The 18,336-nt window shown below is 41.1% G+C and overlaps 1 protein-coding gene across 1 annotated transcript in view; it reads right to left on the bottom strand.

Annotated features, from left to right (window-relative positions):
- Nucleotides 1-9,944, bottom strand: part of ube2j1 (ubiquitin-conjugating enzyme E2, J1) — a 41,244-nt gene extending 31,300 nt beyond the window's left edge. Inside the window, exon 1 of the mRNA XM_043686745.1 lies at nucleotides 9,637-9,944. Within this exon, the coding sequence (XP_043542680.1) occupies nucleotides 9,637-9,667 (31 nt within the window). The 5' untranslated portion in view covers nucleotides 9,668-9,944. The remainder of the gene's footprint in view (nucleotides 1-9,636) is intronic.
- Nucleotides 9,945-18,336: the final 8,392 nt, after the last annotated feature.

Genomic DNA, 18,336 nt, shown 5'->3' with positions numbered 1-18,336 from the left:
AGCCCAAAGGTCGCCTTCTCGTTTTTTGGAGCCAAGTGCATGACCTCGCACTTATCTATGTTAAACTCCATCAGCCACATTTTGGGCCACTCTCCTAACCTTTATCTATTCGTAAAGTTCTTATTTCTTCATTGCAATTTACCAGTTTTTGTGTCATCTGAAAATGTGACAATAGACCCTTCCATCCCTGTATACAAGCCATTAATGTAGATTGTAAATAGCTGGGGTTCAAGGACAGAACCCTTTGGCACCCCATTAGTTACATTTTGCCATCCAGAAAAAAACATTTATCCCGACTCTGTCTTCTGTCCATCAATCCGCCAGTCATCTCTCCCATATGATCCAAACTTGTGATTTAACTTTTTGTGCAGCACCTTGTCATATGCCTTCCAGATGTACAGATAGATTACATCTGCAGCATCCCCATGATCCACTTTGCTTGTTACATCTTCGAAGAACTATAGCAAATTAGTCAAACATTATTTGTCCTTCATAAAACCAATTCAAAGGATCGCATTTTGACTTTCCAAATATCCTGATACTGCTTCCCTGATAATAGATTCTAACACTTTCCCAATAGCAGATGTTAAACTTGTTTGTAGTACATTCCCATGTTAGCTTCCCTCCCTTTTTGAATACAGGTGTTATATCAATGCTAAGTACCCTATCAGCATCATCCTGTGGATTTACATTGATTAGTAACTGAATTGCACTCCCACAAAAATACTAAGGTTACAAGAGCAGGCTAAGGTCAGGAATTGTGTGTGAATTAATTCACACATCTCCCCAAAGCCTGTCCAAAGCACAAGTGAGGAGTGTAATGGAATATGCATCACTTTCCTGCATGGATACAGCTCCAACAAGACAAGAAGCTTGACACCATTCAGGTCAAAGTAAACTACTTCAATGAAGCCACATCCACCAGCTTAAACAGTAATTCCCTCAAGAGTCTTGTGGCGCAGTAATCATGTCCCTACCGCTGTATCAGATGGCCCAGGTTAAAGCCTCACTGGCCCGAGAGATATGTGTCAAAAACTGCCCAAACCATTCATACACAGTGGCAGCAACATGTACCATCTACAACATGCACTGCAAGAATACCTCACCCAGCACCTTTACCACTTAGAAAGATGGGGGCAGCAGACATGGAATCATCACTTACAAGCTCCTCTATGAACCTCAACCTGATTTGGAACTATTTTACCATTACTTCATTGTTGTTGACTCAGAATCGTGGAACTTCTTTGTTGTCAGCACTGAGGTTAAGGTACATGGTCTGCAACAGTTCACCATCTGTTCAAGGACATCAGGAATGAGCATAAAAATGTGGGTCTAGCTAGCAAGTCCACAATTCATGAACAATAAAAGTGTATAAAACATTTGCAATGGAACACAACTAACCTAGGAATAAACTTGCTGACTTAACAGAAAAACATAAATTAATTGCCTGCATGGATACAGCTCCAACAAGACAAGAAGCTTGACACCATTCAGGTCAAAGTAATCTACTTCAATGAAGCCACATCCACCAGCTTAAACAGTAATTCCCTCAAGAGTCTTGAATGACACGTTACAGCTCCAAAGAGGAGTCATGGTTCTGTTTAGCCAGTTTCCCTTTTTTCTTTAGATTTAGTCAAAAAGTACATCCCTACTGTTAATGCATTAAAATTTCATCTGGTGCACTTCAGTCCAAGTTTGACAGAATGGGTAAAAAAAAGTATTGTGTTTAAAGATCTCTAACCAACTTTAAAATGTCCTAATAACTAAAGTTTTCTTTAAAAACAGTAAAAACATTCAATTTTGTCATTTAAATGAAGCCATACAAACAGCACCAAAAATAGAAACACTAAATTGAAATATCCAAAAACATAAAGAGAGAGCTAAACGATATGCTGAGTTCACTAGTCTACGTGCATCAAGTCAGCCATATCAAGTTAATGAAATCTAGTGATGGCAATATGGGGATTCCCTTTTTATTTCTCCCGTTTTATCTCTGGGCAATGGGTAGCATGTACTAAAAATGAAGAATCTTAACACTCACTTCTTGGAGATCAAGAACCCAAGGTCTCGAGTTTTGTTTTTAGAAAGAACAATGTCGGGGTTGGCTGAGATGTCACCCAAAGTAATCAGACACTATAAAAATAGTATTATTTATTTATAAATTGTTTGCAAATCATTTTTGTATATTTGTACATTAAAAAACTTTAAAAAAAAAGTTTATTGAAGAATAAGTAGTAAAAAAAATTCACTTGTTAATAGACTTTGCAGACAACTCTGACTCAAGTGCTCTCACACGTCCTTAATAGATTTCCATGGAAAATACAACCAGCCATTTCCTGCAGGCTTAATTCACACATTCCCTGTTTAGATTGTAATCTGTTGTTCTTTTCAGAAACCCAAAAGCCAAGTCAACTGCAAAAAAAAAATAAAACATGTTTGACACAATACATATCTATAATACCTTAAGAAATAGAAACAGTAATAGGCTATTAAGCCTATCACGTCTGCTTCACCAATCAATGAGATCATGGTTCAACACTCAATTGGCCCTTTTCCCATAACATTTGATTTCCCTACTGATCAAGAATCCATCTCAGCCTTACATATACACAAGGACTCTGCCCCCACTACTGTGGCAAGGAGCTCCAAAGACTCAATTCTCAGAAATTCTTCTTCACTTCAATCTTAAATTGGTGCCCCTTAATTCTGAGACAATGCCTTCTGGTTCTAGATTCTCCCATGAGGGGAAATATCCTCTCAGCATTTACCGAGCAAGCCTCTCAAGAATCCTATATGTTGCAATGAGTGGTGATTTCTTTTAAAATCTAGTGAGTAGAGTCCAAACCTTTTTAACCTTTGCTCAAAGCAAACCCTCTATACTAGGGATCATCCTAGTGCATTGCTTCCAATGAAATAATATCTTAACAAGGGGACCAAAATGCTCACAATGCTCCAGATGTGGTCCCACCAGCACCTGGTACAGTTGCAGCAAGACTTCCCTATTCTTCCATTCCAAGCACCTTGAAATAGAGACCAACATTGCATTAACCTCCCTGTTTTCCCACTGTACTTGCATGCTAGCTTTCTGGGTTTCATACACAAGTATCCCCCAGCTATTTACAGTTTTTCTCTCTCGGATATATTTTAAGAACCACATGTAGCACACTTCCTTTTTTCACTTTCTTTTTGCTAAACTTATCCTAAACAGGCAAATTTATTGTAAATTTTATTCAGTTCTGATTTCTTATGCACTAAGTTATGACAAACAGTACTAAGCAAGGTACGAATATTGTGATTTTTAAAAAAACACAATAATTGCTAGATAATTTAGATAGACTCCTGAACCCACAACTCTATTTTGAAAGTATTAGTCCCAAGTACACAGTTCCATAAAGTGCCCATTTTATTGAACTGTCTGAAATTCCCATCAGCAATCACAAGAATATATAAAGTTTGCATTCATTTCTACATAGGCTATGTTGCTTATAAAGGAAATAAGATATTTTAAAGTTCATAATGGAACTGTTTATAACCCAATTGTGAAATTCACTTTTTGAACAAAATTAAAGGATCTGTATATAAAAAAAAAGAACTAATTGGCAACAGATTCAATTTAGATGTGTCTACTAATAGCAGCAATTGGTTCAGACCAGAAGACATGGGCCTCAGATAGTCAAGACTTGAAACATCTGGTGGACAAATAGCCAGCATCTAGAACCCTTCAAAAAAATATTTGAGGGGGCTCTAATTCACTTACCTGAATAGTTAACCAGGGTTGGAAGAATTAAAATCTACTCTAACTTAAGGCTGAAGTTGACAACCACCACTTCCACCATCACCACACCACCCCTCCACACAAACACTCCCAGTGGATGCCTGACTTGACCAATCATCCTTTTTGATCAATGCTTTTCCCAATAATTTCATAATCCCAAATTCAACCCACAGGTGGTCAAAAAACAAGTTCAGCAGGTCAGTATTTTTACACCTATCCTCCAGCAGCCATCAAAACATATACCAAAGGCTAGGATCCAGAATTAATAAATAGTGACTGTTCAGCGGTATGCTCAAAAAGGTACCAAGAAATAGCACTCACTCCAAACAAAAAGGATTCTGGGTAATTAAGGGGGGGTAGATATAGGACTGATGTTAGGGGTAGGTTCTTCACTCAGCGAGTCGTAAGTTCATGGAATGCCCTGCCAGCAGCAGTGGTGGACTCTCCCTCTTTATGGGCATTTAAGCGGGCATTGGATAGGTATATGGAGGATAGTGGGTTAGTATAGGTTAGGTGGGCTTGGATCGGCGCAACATCGAGGGCCAAAGGGCCTGTACTGCGCTGTATTGTTCTATGTTCTAATCCAAGATGGAGGACAGGGAAAATTTTGTAGCTGTAACAGCTGCTCCTTTTTTGAGGTATTTTAGGTGTTGGTGGTGATTTCCTCGAATTCCAGGAGCAGCAATTACTGTTTTATATGCCGTCGCATTTTTTTCTCCAAAAGTTCCAAAACAAAGTCAAAACAACGGCACTTTTAAAAGGGAGAAAGACAGATAAAGGCAGCGAGCCTGTAAGAGCGAGGGCAGAAACCTACACTGTTAACTGACAACAGTGAATCTGCACAGTTATTGCCTTTGCTGCTTTAATTTATGTATCACTGGATATCAGAGTGTGTCTAGGAAAATTTAAACAACGAAATTCATAACTGATCTTGGAGGAACCTGCTTGGGAGAGGTCACAGCACAGAAACAGATAAGTGAATACTTTTAAGTATAGCATTGCTATAATTTGACAGTGAGTAGCGTGGGTTCTTTCCTGATTATGTTTTTATCGGGATCTGTCTCTTGATGAATATTTAAAAATACAACCCATAAGTATTAAATTAGTCTGGAGCAGTGTTTAGTAGAGCAATAAGAGCAATAACCAATAAGCAATTATCTGGGTCTATAAATTGGAAGGAGCAAAATGGCCTTTAGTAATGTGATATGCTCTTGTTGAATGTGGGAGTTTCAAGAGAGTTTTTGGGCTAGTGAGGATTATATCTGCAATAAATGTTGTTAGTTAGAGGCAATGAGAGGTTTACAAGAGCTAGGTGGTGTGATGGATGGCAGTTATAGGAAGGGAGAAAAGTTGCAGATACAGTCAATAGATGGGTTAACTCCAAGAAAGGTAGGAGAGATAGACAGGTAGTACAGAAGTTTTCTGTGGCTATCCCGATTTCAAACAATTATGCTGTTTTGGAAAATGCTGGGGGTGATGGACTTTCTGGGGAATGTAGCACAAACAGCCAAGTTTCTGGTATCAACGCAGGCTCCAATGTAATGAGGGATATATCGGGTTCCAAACGATCGATTGTATTAGGGAACTCTCTAGTCAGAGGCACAGAGAAGTTTCTGCAGCCAGCAGGGAAAAAATTAGAACGGTGTGTTGCCTCGCTGGTGCCAGCATCAAGGATATCTCAAAGGTGCAGAATGTTCTCAAAGGGAAGGGGTACCAGCAAGAGGTCATTGGCGCCAATGACATAGAAAGGGAAAAGGATGAGATTCTGAACGGACAATATAGAAATTCGGCAGGAATTTAAAAAAAGGAGGTCCGTGAGGGTGTTAATATCTGAGTTACTCCCAGTGCTACACACTAGAGGGGGTAGGAAAAGGAGGATAGAGCAGATGAATGCATGGCTGAGGGGCTGGTATATGGGAGAAGGATTCACATTTTTGGATCAATGGAATCTCTTTTGGGGTAGAAGTGACCTGTACAATAAGGATAAATTGGACCTGAACTGGAAGGGGATTAATATACTGTCAGGGAGATTTGCCAGAGCTGCTCGGGAGGATTCAAACTAGTAAGGGGGCGGGGTGGAACCAGGGAGATACTGAGGAAAGAGATCAATCTAAGACTGGTACAGTTGAGAAAAGAAGCGAGTCAAACAGTCAGGACAGGCAGGAACAAAGTAGAGATCAAGATAGGAGGACTGAGTAATTAAACTGCATTTATTTCAGTGCAAGAGGCCTAACAGAGAAATCAGTTGAACTCATGGTATAGTTAGGAACATGGGACTGGGATATCATAGCTATTACAGAAATATAGCTTGGAGATGGACAGGAGCGAGTCAAACAGTCAGGGCAGGCAGGAACAAAGTAGAGATCAAGATAGGAGGACTGAGTAATTAAACTGCATTTATTTCAGTGCAAGAAGCCTAACAGAGAAATCAGTTGAACTCATGGTATAGTTAGGAACATGGGACTGGGATATCATAGCTATTACAGAAATATAGCTTGGAGATGGACAGGACTGGCAGCTTAATGTTCCAGGATACAAATGCTACAGGAAGGATAGAAAGAGGGGCAAGAGAGGAGGGGGGAGTGGTGTTTTTGACCAGGGATAGCATTACAGCTGTACGGAGGGAGAATATTCCCAGAAATACATCCAGGGACATTATTTCGGTGGAATTGAAAAAAAAAGAAAGGGATGATCATCTTATTTGGATTGTATTATAGACCCCCTAATAGTCAGAGGGGAATTGAGAAACAAATTTGTAAGGAGATCTCAGTTACCTGCAAGAATAATAGGGTGGTTACGGTAAGGATTTTAACTTTCCAAACATAGACTGGGATTGCCAGTGTTAAGGGTTTAGATGGAGAGGAATTTGTTAAGTGTGTACAAGAAAATTCTCTCATTCAGTATGTGAATATACCTACTAGAGAAGGTGCAAAGCTTGACCTACTCTTGGGAAATAAGGCAGGGCAGGTGACGGAGGTGTCAGTTGGGGGAGCACTTTGGGACCAGCAACCATAATTCTATTAGATTTAAAATAGTGATGGAAAAGGATAAACCAGATCTAACAGTTGAAGTTCTAAATTGGAGGAAGGCTAATTTTGACAGTATTAGGCAAGAACTATCAAAAGCTGATTGGGGGCAGATGTTTGCAGGTAAAGGGTCGGCTGGAAAATGGGATGCCTTCAGAAATTAGTTAACAGGAGTCCAGAGACAGTATATTCTTGTTAGGGTGAAAGGAAAGGCTGGTAGGTATAGGGAATGCCAGATGACTAGAGAAACTGAGGGTTTGGTTTAGAAAAAGGAAGTGTGTGTCAGGTTGAGACAGGAGAAATCGAGTGAATCCTTACAAGAGTATAAAGACAGTAGAAGTATACTTAAGAGGGAAATCAGAAGGACAAAAAGTGGACTGAGATAGCTTTGGCAAATACAGTTAAGGAGAGGATTTGTACGAATATATTAAGGATAAAAGGGTAACTGGAAAGAGCATAGAACCCCTCAAAGATTAGCAAGGCAGCCTTTGTGAGGAGCTGCAGGAAATGGGAGTGATACTAAACGAGTATTTTTCACCAGTGTTTTACTGTGGACATGCAAGATATAGAAAGTGGGGAAACAGATGGTGACATCTTGAAAAATGTCCATATTACAGAGGAGGAAGTGCTGGATGTCTTCAAATGCAGAAAGGTGGATAAATCCTCAGAACCTGATCAGGTGTATCCTCGAATTCTGTGGGAAGCTAGGGAAGTGATTGATGGGCCTCTTGCTGAGATATTTGTATCATTGATAGTCACAGGTGAGGTGCCAGAAGACTGGCAGTTCGCTGACATGGTGCCACTGTTTAAGAAAGGTGGTAAGGACAAGCCAGGGAACTATAGACCGGTGAGCCTGACTCGGTGGTGGGCAAGTTGTTGGAGGGAATCCTGATGGTCAGGATGTACATGTATTTGGAAAGGCATGGACTGATTAGGGACAGTCAACATGGCTTGGTGTGTGGGAAATGATGTCTCACAAACTTGGTCGTGTTTTCTGAAGAAGTAACAAAGAGGATTGATGAGGGCAGAGCGGTAGATGTGATCTATATGGACTTCAGTAAGGCATTCGACAAAGTTCCCCATGGGAGACTGGTTATCAAGGTTAAATCTCACAGAAGACAGGGAGAATAGCCATTTGGATACAGGACTGGCTCAAAGGTAGAAGACAGAGGGTGGTGGTGGAGGGTTGTTTTTCAGACTGGAGACCTGTGACCAGTGAAGTGCCACAAGGATTGGTGCTGGGTCCACTACTTTTCATCATTTATATAAATTATTTGGATGTGAGCATAAAAGGTATAGTTAATAATTTGCTGATGACACCAAACTTGGAGGTGTAGTGGACAGCAAAGAAGGCTACCTGAGACCACAACAGATGGAGTTTAATGCAGCACCTTACATTTATCTGAATTTTGGGAAAGCAAATCTTAGCAGGACTTATACACTTAATGGTAAGGTCCTAGGGAGAGTTGCTGAACAAAGAGACCTTGGAGTGCAGGTTCATAGCTCCTTGAAAGTAGAGTCACAGATAAATAAGATAGTGAAGGCGGCTTTTGGTATGCTTTCCTTTATTGGTCAGAGCACTGAGTATAGGAGTTGGGAGGCCACGTTTACAAAATTATGAGGGGCATGGAAAGGATAATTAGAAATTCTTTTCGGGGGGGAGGGGAAAAGAGAAGGAGAGAGGAGTCGTCCAGAACTAGAGGGCATAGGTTTAGGTTGAGGGGGGAAAGATATAAAAGACACCTACGGGGCAACGTTTTCACACAAAGGGTGGTGCAGATATGGAAATGAGCTGCCAGGGGAGGTGGTGGAGACTGGTACAATTACAACTTTTAAAAGGCATTTGGATAAGTTTATGAATAGGAAGGGATTGGAGCGATATGGACCAAGTGTTTGCAAATGGGACTAGATTAGGTTGGGATATCTAGTCAGCATGAACAAATTGGACTGAAGGGTCTGTCTCCGTGTTGTACATCTCTATGACGCTAATTAGTTGACAGAGAGTTAATAGGCACGAATGAGAGAAGTGACAAAGGAATTGAACAACTAAATCTAGTAGTCGAAACAGACGATCTTTCTGATGGATGGAATTACAGACAACAGTTTAATAGGTTCTGAACCGTCTACTTTAACCTGATACATTTCTAGAGGAGAATGGAGTTTATGACAAGTAGTTCCAAGCGGTAGATTTGGTTTTCCCAATATTTAAACGGGGCGGGTGTGGGATTAAGAGAAAACCTCCTCAGAAGCTGAATACCACACCAGCAGTCCAATTATATACGTTCTAGGTAGATCAAGACTAAGAGAGCTGGCAGAGGTTGAGCGGTGTGCCATTAGACCTCCTGTCTAATGGAAGATTATAACAGGGCGAAAAGCGAATCGAGGATTGATGTTTAAAGCCACCTGAAACAACTTCGGTGCCAGCCCAGCAAAGCACCGAGGAGCAACAGCAACTGGAATCTGAAGGCATCTCAGGAGTGAGGCACAACTCGGGCCTTCAACACACCAGGGCAGAAAATGAGAGCTGAAAATGTGTTGCTGGAAAAGCGCAGCAGGTCAGGCAGCATCCAGGGAACAGGAGAATCGACGTTTCGGGCATAAGCCCTTCTTCAGAAAATGAGAGGCCTGCGACAGGAGAGCAGCAGTGTCGTCTCAACGGTTATGACAGGTGGTGGGGGGGGGAAAAATGGGCTGGAGCAGGACGGCATCTCAGACACACGCACGCGCGCACACTCACGGGGGTGGGATGTGTGGAAAGAATAAACCGGAGGGAGGAAGGAAGGAAGAACGAACCGGTCTCTGGTTTCCACACTCCAGTGTGGACGTTTCACTTACCCGGATTCCTCAGGTTGTACTGGCCCTCCATGTTGTCAGTTTGCGGCGGCACAGCCGCTTTCCGGGATCGCGGTCACAAACGCTGTGACCCCACCACCACCACCGAGGCTCGCGGACACAGCAGCACCGTCACACACGCCCGCCCTCCCTCTGACCCAGGCTGGACCCCGGGGCTCGCGGACAATGCGTTAATCAGGCCGCGGGCGCGCGCCGGGTTTGAACAGTTTGCTCTCCAAACCTTCCAGCGCGAGCGGAGGCTTGACCTTTTTGTGACGTGGCGTTAACCGTGTGGTTCCGGCGCACGCGCAATAAAGGTACCGCCTTCCAGTTTCCAGGCGGGACCGGAACCAAATCAATTAAAGCCGTGACTCCCTTCTTAAAATCATCACAGCGTACCCGCAATACCATTCAAATTTATGGGAGTGCATTTGGTGAACATTCACACTCAAAAGTACAGCACATCGAACTTTGTAAATAGGAAGAGTGACAGTAATAACCAGCGAAGCTTGTAATATCACCATTGATTCAGCATCCTCTTTCGACAGACGAAAGTCGTCAACTTTATTTAGAGAAAAAAACCCAAAATATTGAACAAGGATATCTCGGAGAAATACTGTTTCGGATAGAAGTGCACTCCATCCCATGTTGTGTAAAGGATGTTCTGGAATGTTCCAACCCAAACAAGCGACAATATTATTTGCTAATTGTTGACTCGCTAAGATTGCTTACACGATTGGTCTACTTTACAAGTGCGGAGTCAATCATACATCACGGCCTCCTTTAGAGTTCCCTAGCATCACAGTTTCCAACCAAATCAATTGACCACGTGATAGCGAGAAACGGCGGAAGGCTATGAGCTCTGACAACACTCAAAAGTAATAGCGAGTATTCTCGAACTTAGTGCATCCCTGGACAAGTTGTGCCTGTTGGAGATGTATCACCTCAGCTTCATTACACAGGGTCACATGTTTGCTGATTGCACATTGATCTTGAACTTAGACTCAGATGTACAGCAGGGAAACAGTCCCTTCAGTCCAACTCGTCCATGCTGACCAGATGTCCCAACCCAATCTAGTCCCACCTGCCAGCACCTGGCCCATATCCCTCCAAGAGAGATGGAAATGTGTTGCTGGAGAAGCGCAGCAGGTCAGGCAGCATCTAGGGAACAGGAGAATCGACGTTTCGGGCATTAGCCCTTCTTCAGGAATCCCATATCCCTCCAAACCCTTCCTATTCATATACCCATCCAGCTGCCTTTTAATTGTTGCAATTGTACCAGCCTCCACCACTTCCTCTGGCAGATCATTCCATACATGTGCCACCCTCTGCATGAAACGTTGCCCCTTAGGAATCTTTTATATCTTTCCCCTTTCACCCTAAACCTATGCCCTCTAGTTTTGGACTCCCCCCACCCGAGGGAAAAGACTTTGCCTATTTGTTCTATCCATGCCCCTCATGATTTTATAAACCTCTAAAAAGTTCACCCCTCAGACTTGATCCCTTTCAAGTTTCACCACATCTTTTCGATAGAAAGGGAACCAGAAGTGCATGCAATATTCTAAAAGTGGCCTAACTAATGTCCTGTACAGCCACATCATGACCTCCCAACTCCTGTACTCAATACTTTGACCAATAAAGGAAAACATACCAAACACCTTCTTCACTATCCTATCTACCTGCAACTCCACTTTCAAGGAGCTATGAACCTGCACTCCAAGGTCTCTTTGTTCAGCAACACTCCCTTGGTCCTTACCATTAAGTGTACAAGTCATAGAGATGTACTGCACAGAAACAGAACTTAACATGTCCATGCCAACCAGATATCTTAACCTAATCTACTTCTACTTGCCAGCAATTCGCACATATCCCTCAAAACCCTTCATGAACCCATCCAGATGCCTTTTAAATGTTGTAATCGTACCAGCCTCCACCACTTCCTCTGGCATCTCATTCCACACACGTACCACCCTCTGCATGAAAAGGTTGTCCCTTCCTGCTAAGATTTGCTTACCCAAAATTCAATATCTCACATTTATCCAAATTAAACTCCATCTGCCACTTCTCAGTCCATTGGCTCATCTGATCAAGATCCCGTTGTAATCTGAGGTAACCTTCTTCGCTGTCCACCACGCCTCTAATTTTGGTGTCATCTGCAAACTTATTAACTACACCTCTTCTGCTCACATCCAAATCATTTATATAATTGATGAAAAGTACAGGACCCAGCAACAATCTTTGTGGCACTCCACTGGTCACAGGCCTCCAATCTGAAAAACCCTCCACCAGCACCACCCTCCGTCCTCTACCTTCAAGCCAGCTCTGCATCCAAATGGCTAGTTCTCCCTGTATTCCATGAGATCTAACCTTGCTAACCAGTCTCCCATGGGGAACCTTGTCAAACGCCCTACTGAAGTCCATATAGATCATATCTACCGCTCTGCCCTCATCAATCCTCTTTGTTACTTCTTCAAAAAACTCAATCAAATTTGAGAGACATGAATTCCCACGCACAAAGACATGTTGACTATCCCTAATCAGTCCTTCCCTTTCCAAATACATGTATATCCTGTCCCTCAGGATTCCCTCCAATAACTTGACCACCACCGACGACAGGCTCACTGGTCTATAGTTCCCTGGCTTGTCTTTACCAACCTGCTTAAACAGTGGCACCACATTAACCAACCTCCAGTCTTCCATACCTCACCTGTGACTATCAATGATACAAATATCTCATTAAGAGGCCCAGCAATCACTTCCATAGCTTCCCACAGAGTTCTAGTGTATACCTGATCAGCCCCTGGGGATTTATCCACTTTTATGCATTTCAAAACATCCAGCACTTCCTCCTCTGTAATGTGGAGATTTTTCAAGATGTCACCACTTATTTCCCTACATTCTATATCTTCAATGTCCTTTTCCACAGTAAATACTGATGCAAAATACTCATTTAGTATCTCCCCCATTTTCTGTGGCTCCACACAAAGGCCATCTTGCTGATTTTTGAGGGGCTCTATTCTCTCCCAAGTTGCACTTTTGTCCTTAATGCATTTGTAAAAATCCTTTGGATTCTCCTTAATTCTATTTGCTAAAACTCTCTCATGTCCCTTTTTGCCCTCCTGATTTCTCTCCTAAGTGTACTCTTACTGCCTTAAGGATTGACTCGATCTATCCTGTCTGTACCTGACATATGCTTCCTTCTTTTTCTTAACCAAACCCTCAATTTCTTTAGTCATCCAGCATTCCCTATACCTACCAGCCTTTCCTTTCATCCGAACAGGAATATACTTTCTCTGGACTCTTGATATCTCATTTCTGAAGGCTTCCCATTTTCCAGCCTTCCCTTTACCTGCAAACATCTGTGCCCAATCAGCTTTTGAAAGTTCTTGCCTAACACCGTCAAAACTGGTCTTTTTTCAATTTAGAACTTCAACTTTTAGATCCGGTCTATCCTTTTCCATCACTATTTTAAAACCAATACAATTATGGTCGCTGGCCCTAAAGTGGTCCCCCACTGACACTTTAGTCACGTGCCCTGCCTTATTTCCCAACAGTAGGTCAAGCTTTGCACCTTCTCTAGTAGGTACATCCACAGACTGAATCAGAAAATTTTCTTGTACACACTTAACAAATGCCTCTCCATCTGAATCCTTAACACAATGATTTGGCCAGTAAGTGGCAAGTAATGTTTACACCACACTGGTACCAACCAATAGCCATCTGCAACAAGAATGAATTGAACGAGCACGCATAATGTTCAATGACATTACCATTGCTGGATTCCTCTCTGTCAACATCTGGGGAGTTTCTACTGACCAGAAACAAAGTGGACTGCTACATAAATATTGTAGCAACAAGAGTCAAAGGCTAGGATCTCTGCAGTGACTAACTCACCTGCTGTCTCACAGTGCCTGTCCACTATCTACAAGGCATAAATCAAGGATATGTTGGCATACTCTCCATTTGCCTGGATGGATTTTGCTTCAAGAACACTCAGGAAACTTGACACCATCCAGCTCGAAGCAGCCTGCTTGACTGGTACCTGATCCACCACCTTCACGGTTCATTCCCTTCACCAGTTTGCACCGAACACGAAGGATGTCTGTGGTTCTTCTCAGTCCTGGTATATCATTGTAGGGATTCCTCAGCATTGTGCCATCGTTCTTTCACTGTCATCAGGTTAAAGTCCTTGAACACACTACCAAAAGCACTGAGGGATTGCTTACCATCACTTTCTCCTCCAGTTAATTATGGATAGGCAATAAATAAGCATTCAGCAAAGACCTTCCTGTGTTAGCAACACATTCCATGAATGAATTGAATACAATTGTAAAATGAACTGTTCGGATGCTGAAGATATGGTTATAAGATATAAGGTAACTAGCCAGGCTTCCTCAATTCAGTACAAGGGTAGATAGATAAGCTGGCACTGCAATTGATTTACCATTTTATTTTGGAAATAATACTTTTAACAATAACTTTGTTCCTTTGAGATGTGTCCAGAAAACAACAAAATTATAGGTAATAAATTATCTTGAGATTTTTAGATTAGATTTGCAGATACTTGGTCCCATTTATTTCTTTGCCTTAAATTAATAACTTCAAGTGCACTGTGTTTACTTAGTCATAGAGTCACAGCACGGAAACAGACCCTTTGATCCGACCAGTCCATACCGAACATAATCCCAAACAAAACTAATTTGTTTTTCCTGGCCCAAGCCCTCCAAACTTTTCTTATTCATGTACTTATCCAAATGTCTTTTAAACATTGCAATTGTGCCCACATCCACCACTTCATCAGGAAGTTCATTCCACATGAAAACCACCCTTTGTGTAAAAATTTGCCCTTCATGTCTTTTTTAAATCTCTCTCCTCTCACCTTAATAATGTGCCCCCTAGTCTTGACATGCCCCATCGTAGGCAAAAGCCATCTATCATTAACCCTATCTATAACTGTTAAAAGAGGAACATGGTGACAACTAATATGTAGAATATGTTTGGTGAGATAATTGAATTCTTAACACTGGCTAGGAGGAAACAGTGGCTTAGTACTATTGTCATTAGTAATCCAGAGGGCTGGATTAATGCTTTGGGATCACAGCAGCTGGTGGAATTTAAATTCAATGTCTGGTATTGAAAGTTTTCCCCAGTAATAGTAACTGTGAAACTATAAATTGTCATAAAAACTCATCTTGAGTTATATCCCAGTGACTTCAGACTCTTAGAAATATGTTAAATCTGCCGTCTGATATGCCTAGCAGGCCACTCAGTTCAAGGACAATTTGGATTGTCCACATCCTAGGAAAGAATACGTTTTAAAATCTACAATTCTAAAACTGAGTGTTTTAGTTTGACTGAACATCAAGAGCAGCTTCTCTCATATTCTGGTCAATAATATTTCAGGTGTCAATCTCAGTTAAATGCAGTCTTGCAAGGTCAAAAAGCTGATGTCCAATCTGATGCTGCACAAATGATAACGGTGCGGGAAAACAATTACCAACATTTAACAAAGATGTTAAAATGAAACAAATGTGACTGGACATTCTTCCCTCCTAAGGAGAATCAGCATGGGGGAGAGAAAACAACAAAAGACAAATGAAGGTGGTATTCATTAGTGTATACACATATACCATGCTTTCTTTATTCTATCGTATTAACTATACACAGCTGTTTGAGGGTTTTCCCTGACTGGCTAATGCTTTGTAATTACAAAGCTGTAATTATAAGAGCTATCTTATTGAGGTGACTTCAGGCCAACCCACATCCAACCACCTGCTCTGAAAACTCTGCATGTTTGACAGCTGTAACAAATTGTACCATTGAGAAATCCACAATATTTTAAACAACCAACCATATTTTAAAATCACACAACCCAAACACACTAAAATAAAATGTAAATTCACTGTATCTCACAACATTAACAAATGGATCCTATAAGAAAAAATGTCTAGGATCCAAATTTGCAATTTTGCCTAAACCTTATTTGTTTTTTTTCTTGGTCCCTATATGCGTACCAACTTTGTTTAAGGTCCTTTTTGAGTTTTTAAGATACATGTAGCTTACAGACTCGCAACGGCAAAAAACATCACCTACATCCTCCTTCAAATGGTTTAAAAAAATACTTTGTGGAAATGGGTGGGGTAGCAGAGAGAGGGTGAGGTAAGAATTGCAGATATCCGCTATGGACATCTAATACAAATGACTGAGAAATCACAAACACAAAATGGAATTTCAGCATAGGAAAATGATAAAATGGACAATTGGCAATGACTCAAAAGGAAAGAAAAATACATCAATTAAAAAAATCTCAAAGATGACTGTAAAGGGAGGAAACTAGTAAGAAACTAGTGAGAAGTAGCACTGGGACAGATGTACAGCAGGAAATTTTAACTGAACGAGCTTTATGCATTAGGCAGAAATTCACAACTCCAGTTGAAATATGAAAAAGAGGAGGAACTAAAATACCTGTAAGACAGTGATCTGTGGTCAAGACTGGGGGAGCATGAAAAATTGTTCTAGAGCCAAAAAAAAGGTAAATATTAGAAAATGTGAAAATTATGAGCAGAGGGAAAATGGTGAAGAGAAGATAAGTTGGATGAGAATGAAGCAAGTGGCAAAAGAAAAAAATTGGGAAAGAAAAAATTACAGTGGAATATAAAGAAACATTACTATGTAGAGAAACAAAAAAGTGAACAACTGTATTCTTAGCTAGAAGAGCATCATCTTCTCCAAATATTGCTGTACCAAGCTCAAAACAAGTTGCAGAACTATTAAATCAATTTCAGTTGTTTAAATTTATTATCAAACATGGCAACAGACCTCAAATATGCTTCGAGCAAACGCACATGAGGAAGCAATGCAAGTAGGTGGTCTTATTGTAGAACTTCCCTCATTATGTAGATTGGGCATGCACATTGGTTAACTTGATCAGTCTCCTGGCTTCTGTAGAATTTTGTAAGTTTTGCACCTACATGAAATATTTTCAACATTTCAATAATATATTAATTTGTTTAAAAGCCACATATGAGCCTGATTTTTTCTAAATCAGCATTTGCTTTAACGGTTTGAATCAGAATAATAAAAACAGCCAGCTACATAATCTACATATTATACTTGACATTTGATTTATATATACTGTCTAGTAAGCATACAGCATTGTTGTATATCAATGCTAATCACTGAAAAGGAAGTAGCTTTTACTCAATTTTGAACTAGCTGTATAAATACAATGGCTACAAAAGTAGGTCAGAGTCTAGGAATCCTACTGCAATTAACACACTTTAACTCCCCAAAGCCTGTGTACCATCCACAAGCCTTAAGCCAGGAGTATGATGGAATACACCTCCATTGCCTGAATGAGTGCATCTCCATGTGGCTGCAACTTCGTGGCCTACTTTATTGCAGTGGAAACACCTGAACTTTTTTTTAAACATCTCTTTCCCCCTAAAGGCTTTCCTTTTTACTCTGTGGTAAACTATTTTTACTATCTTCAATGAGATCTCATTTTTCTTTACCACCTTAAGATTTCTCTTTTCCCCAATTTCTATCCCTCACCAATTGATGCTGGAAGCCAAACTTTGATTTATCTGCCATTTCCTCTGCTAATCTTGCAATCTTAACTCTCTGCTCTTCTACTCTAGTTCTCACTACTTCAGGAAGTGAATTTTTGAACTCCTCCAAAATAATCATCTAAGAGCACCATATGTTTGATCTATTTTCAATGCCCTTATCCACCTATCAAAATTACTTTTTGTTTGATCCTTTCATTCGAGGAACAATTTTAAAGAATCTTATTTGCTTGTGTAGAACCGCTACCTGAAACAAAATGTGGGAATTAGTATTTGTTGACCATAATTGTTGTGTCTACCAGATTTCCAAAGACCATTCCATTATGCAGTATCAGAAGAGTTACTCAAGTTTTTTCCCCAGAGATGGACTACCCATACAAGTATAATCAGATCAAGAGTAAAATTTTACATCAAAATTAGATTCCTGAAATGTTGCATGTAGGCTTCTGGTACCACCTCATATGCACTTAGATTAGATTAGATTAGATTAGATTACTTACAGTGTGGAAACAGGCCCTTCGGCCCAACAAGTCCACACCGACCCGCCGAAGCGCAACCCACCCAAACCCCTACATTTACCCCTTATTACCTAACACTAAGGGCAATTTAGCATGGCCAATTCACCTAACCTGCACATCTTTGGACTGTGGGAGGAAACCGGAGCACCCGGAGGAAACCCACGCAGACATGGGGAGAACGTGCAAACTCCACACAGTCAGTCGCCTGAGTCGGGAATTGAACCCGGGTCTCTGGCGCTGTGAGGCAGCAGTGCTAACCACTGTTCCACCGTGCCGCCCTTAAGATGGCTTTTGTCACCTCATTCTGCTCCCCAGATACCTCCTCTAATAATGATGCAAATGCCTCACTAGCTCTACCTACCAATTTTGTTTGGACAACAATACCCACGTGGTCACCAGTCATTTCATTTATTTGGCTACTTTCTCAAATGAGACGGATAATGATGGCTTCTGGTACCACCTCATATGCACTTAAGATGGCTTTTGTCACCTCATTCTGCTCCCCAGATACCTCCTCTAATAATGATGCAAATGTCTCACTAGCTCTACCTACCAATTTTGTTTGGACAACAATACCCACGTGGTCACCAGTCATTTCATTTATTTGGCTACTTTCT

This window comes from Chiloscyllium plagiosum, chromosome 3 (genome assembly GCF_004010195.1).
Source record: "Chiloscyllium plagiosum isolate BGI_BamShark_2017 chromosome 3, ASM401019v2, whole genome shotgun sequence".
In the NCBI taxonomy this organism is placed as follows: Eukaryota; Metazoa; Chordata; class Chondrichthyes; order Orectolobiformes; family Hemiscylliidae; genus Chiloscyllium; species Chiloscyllium plagiosum.
Note: the sequence above shows the minus strand (reverse complement) of the source record. Positions and strands in the feature narration are given on the sequence as shown.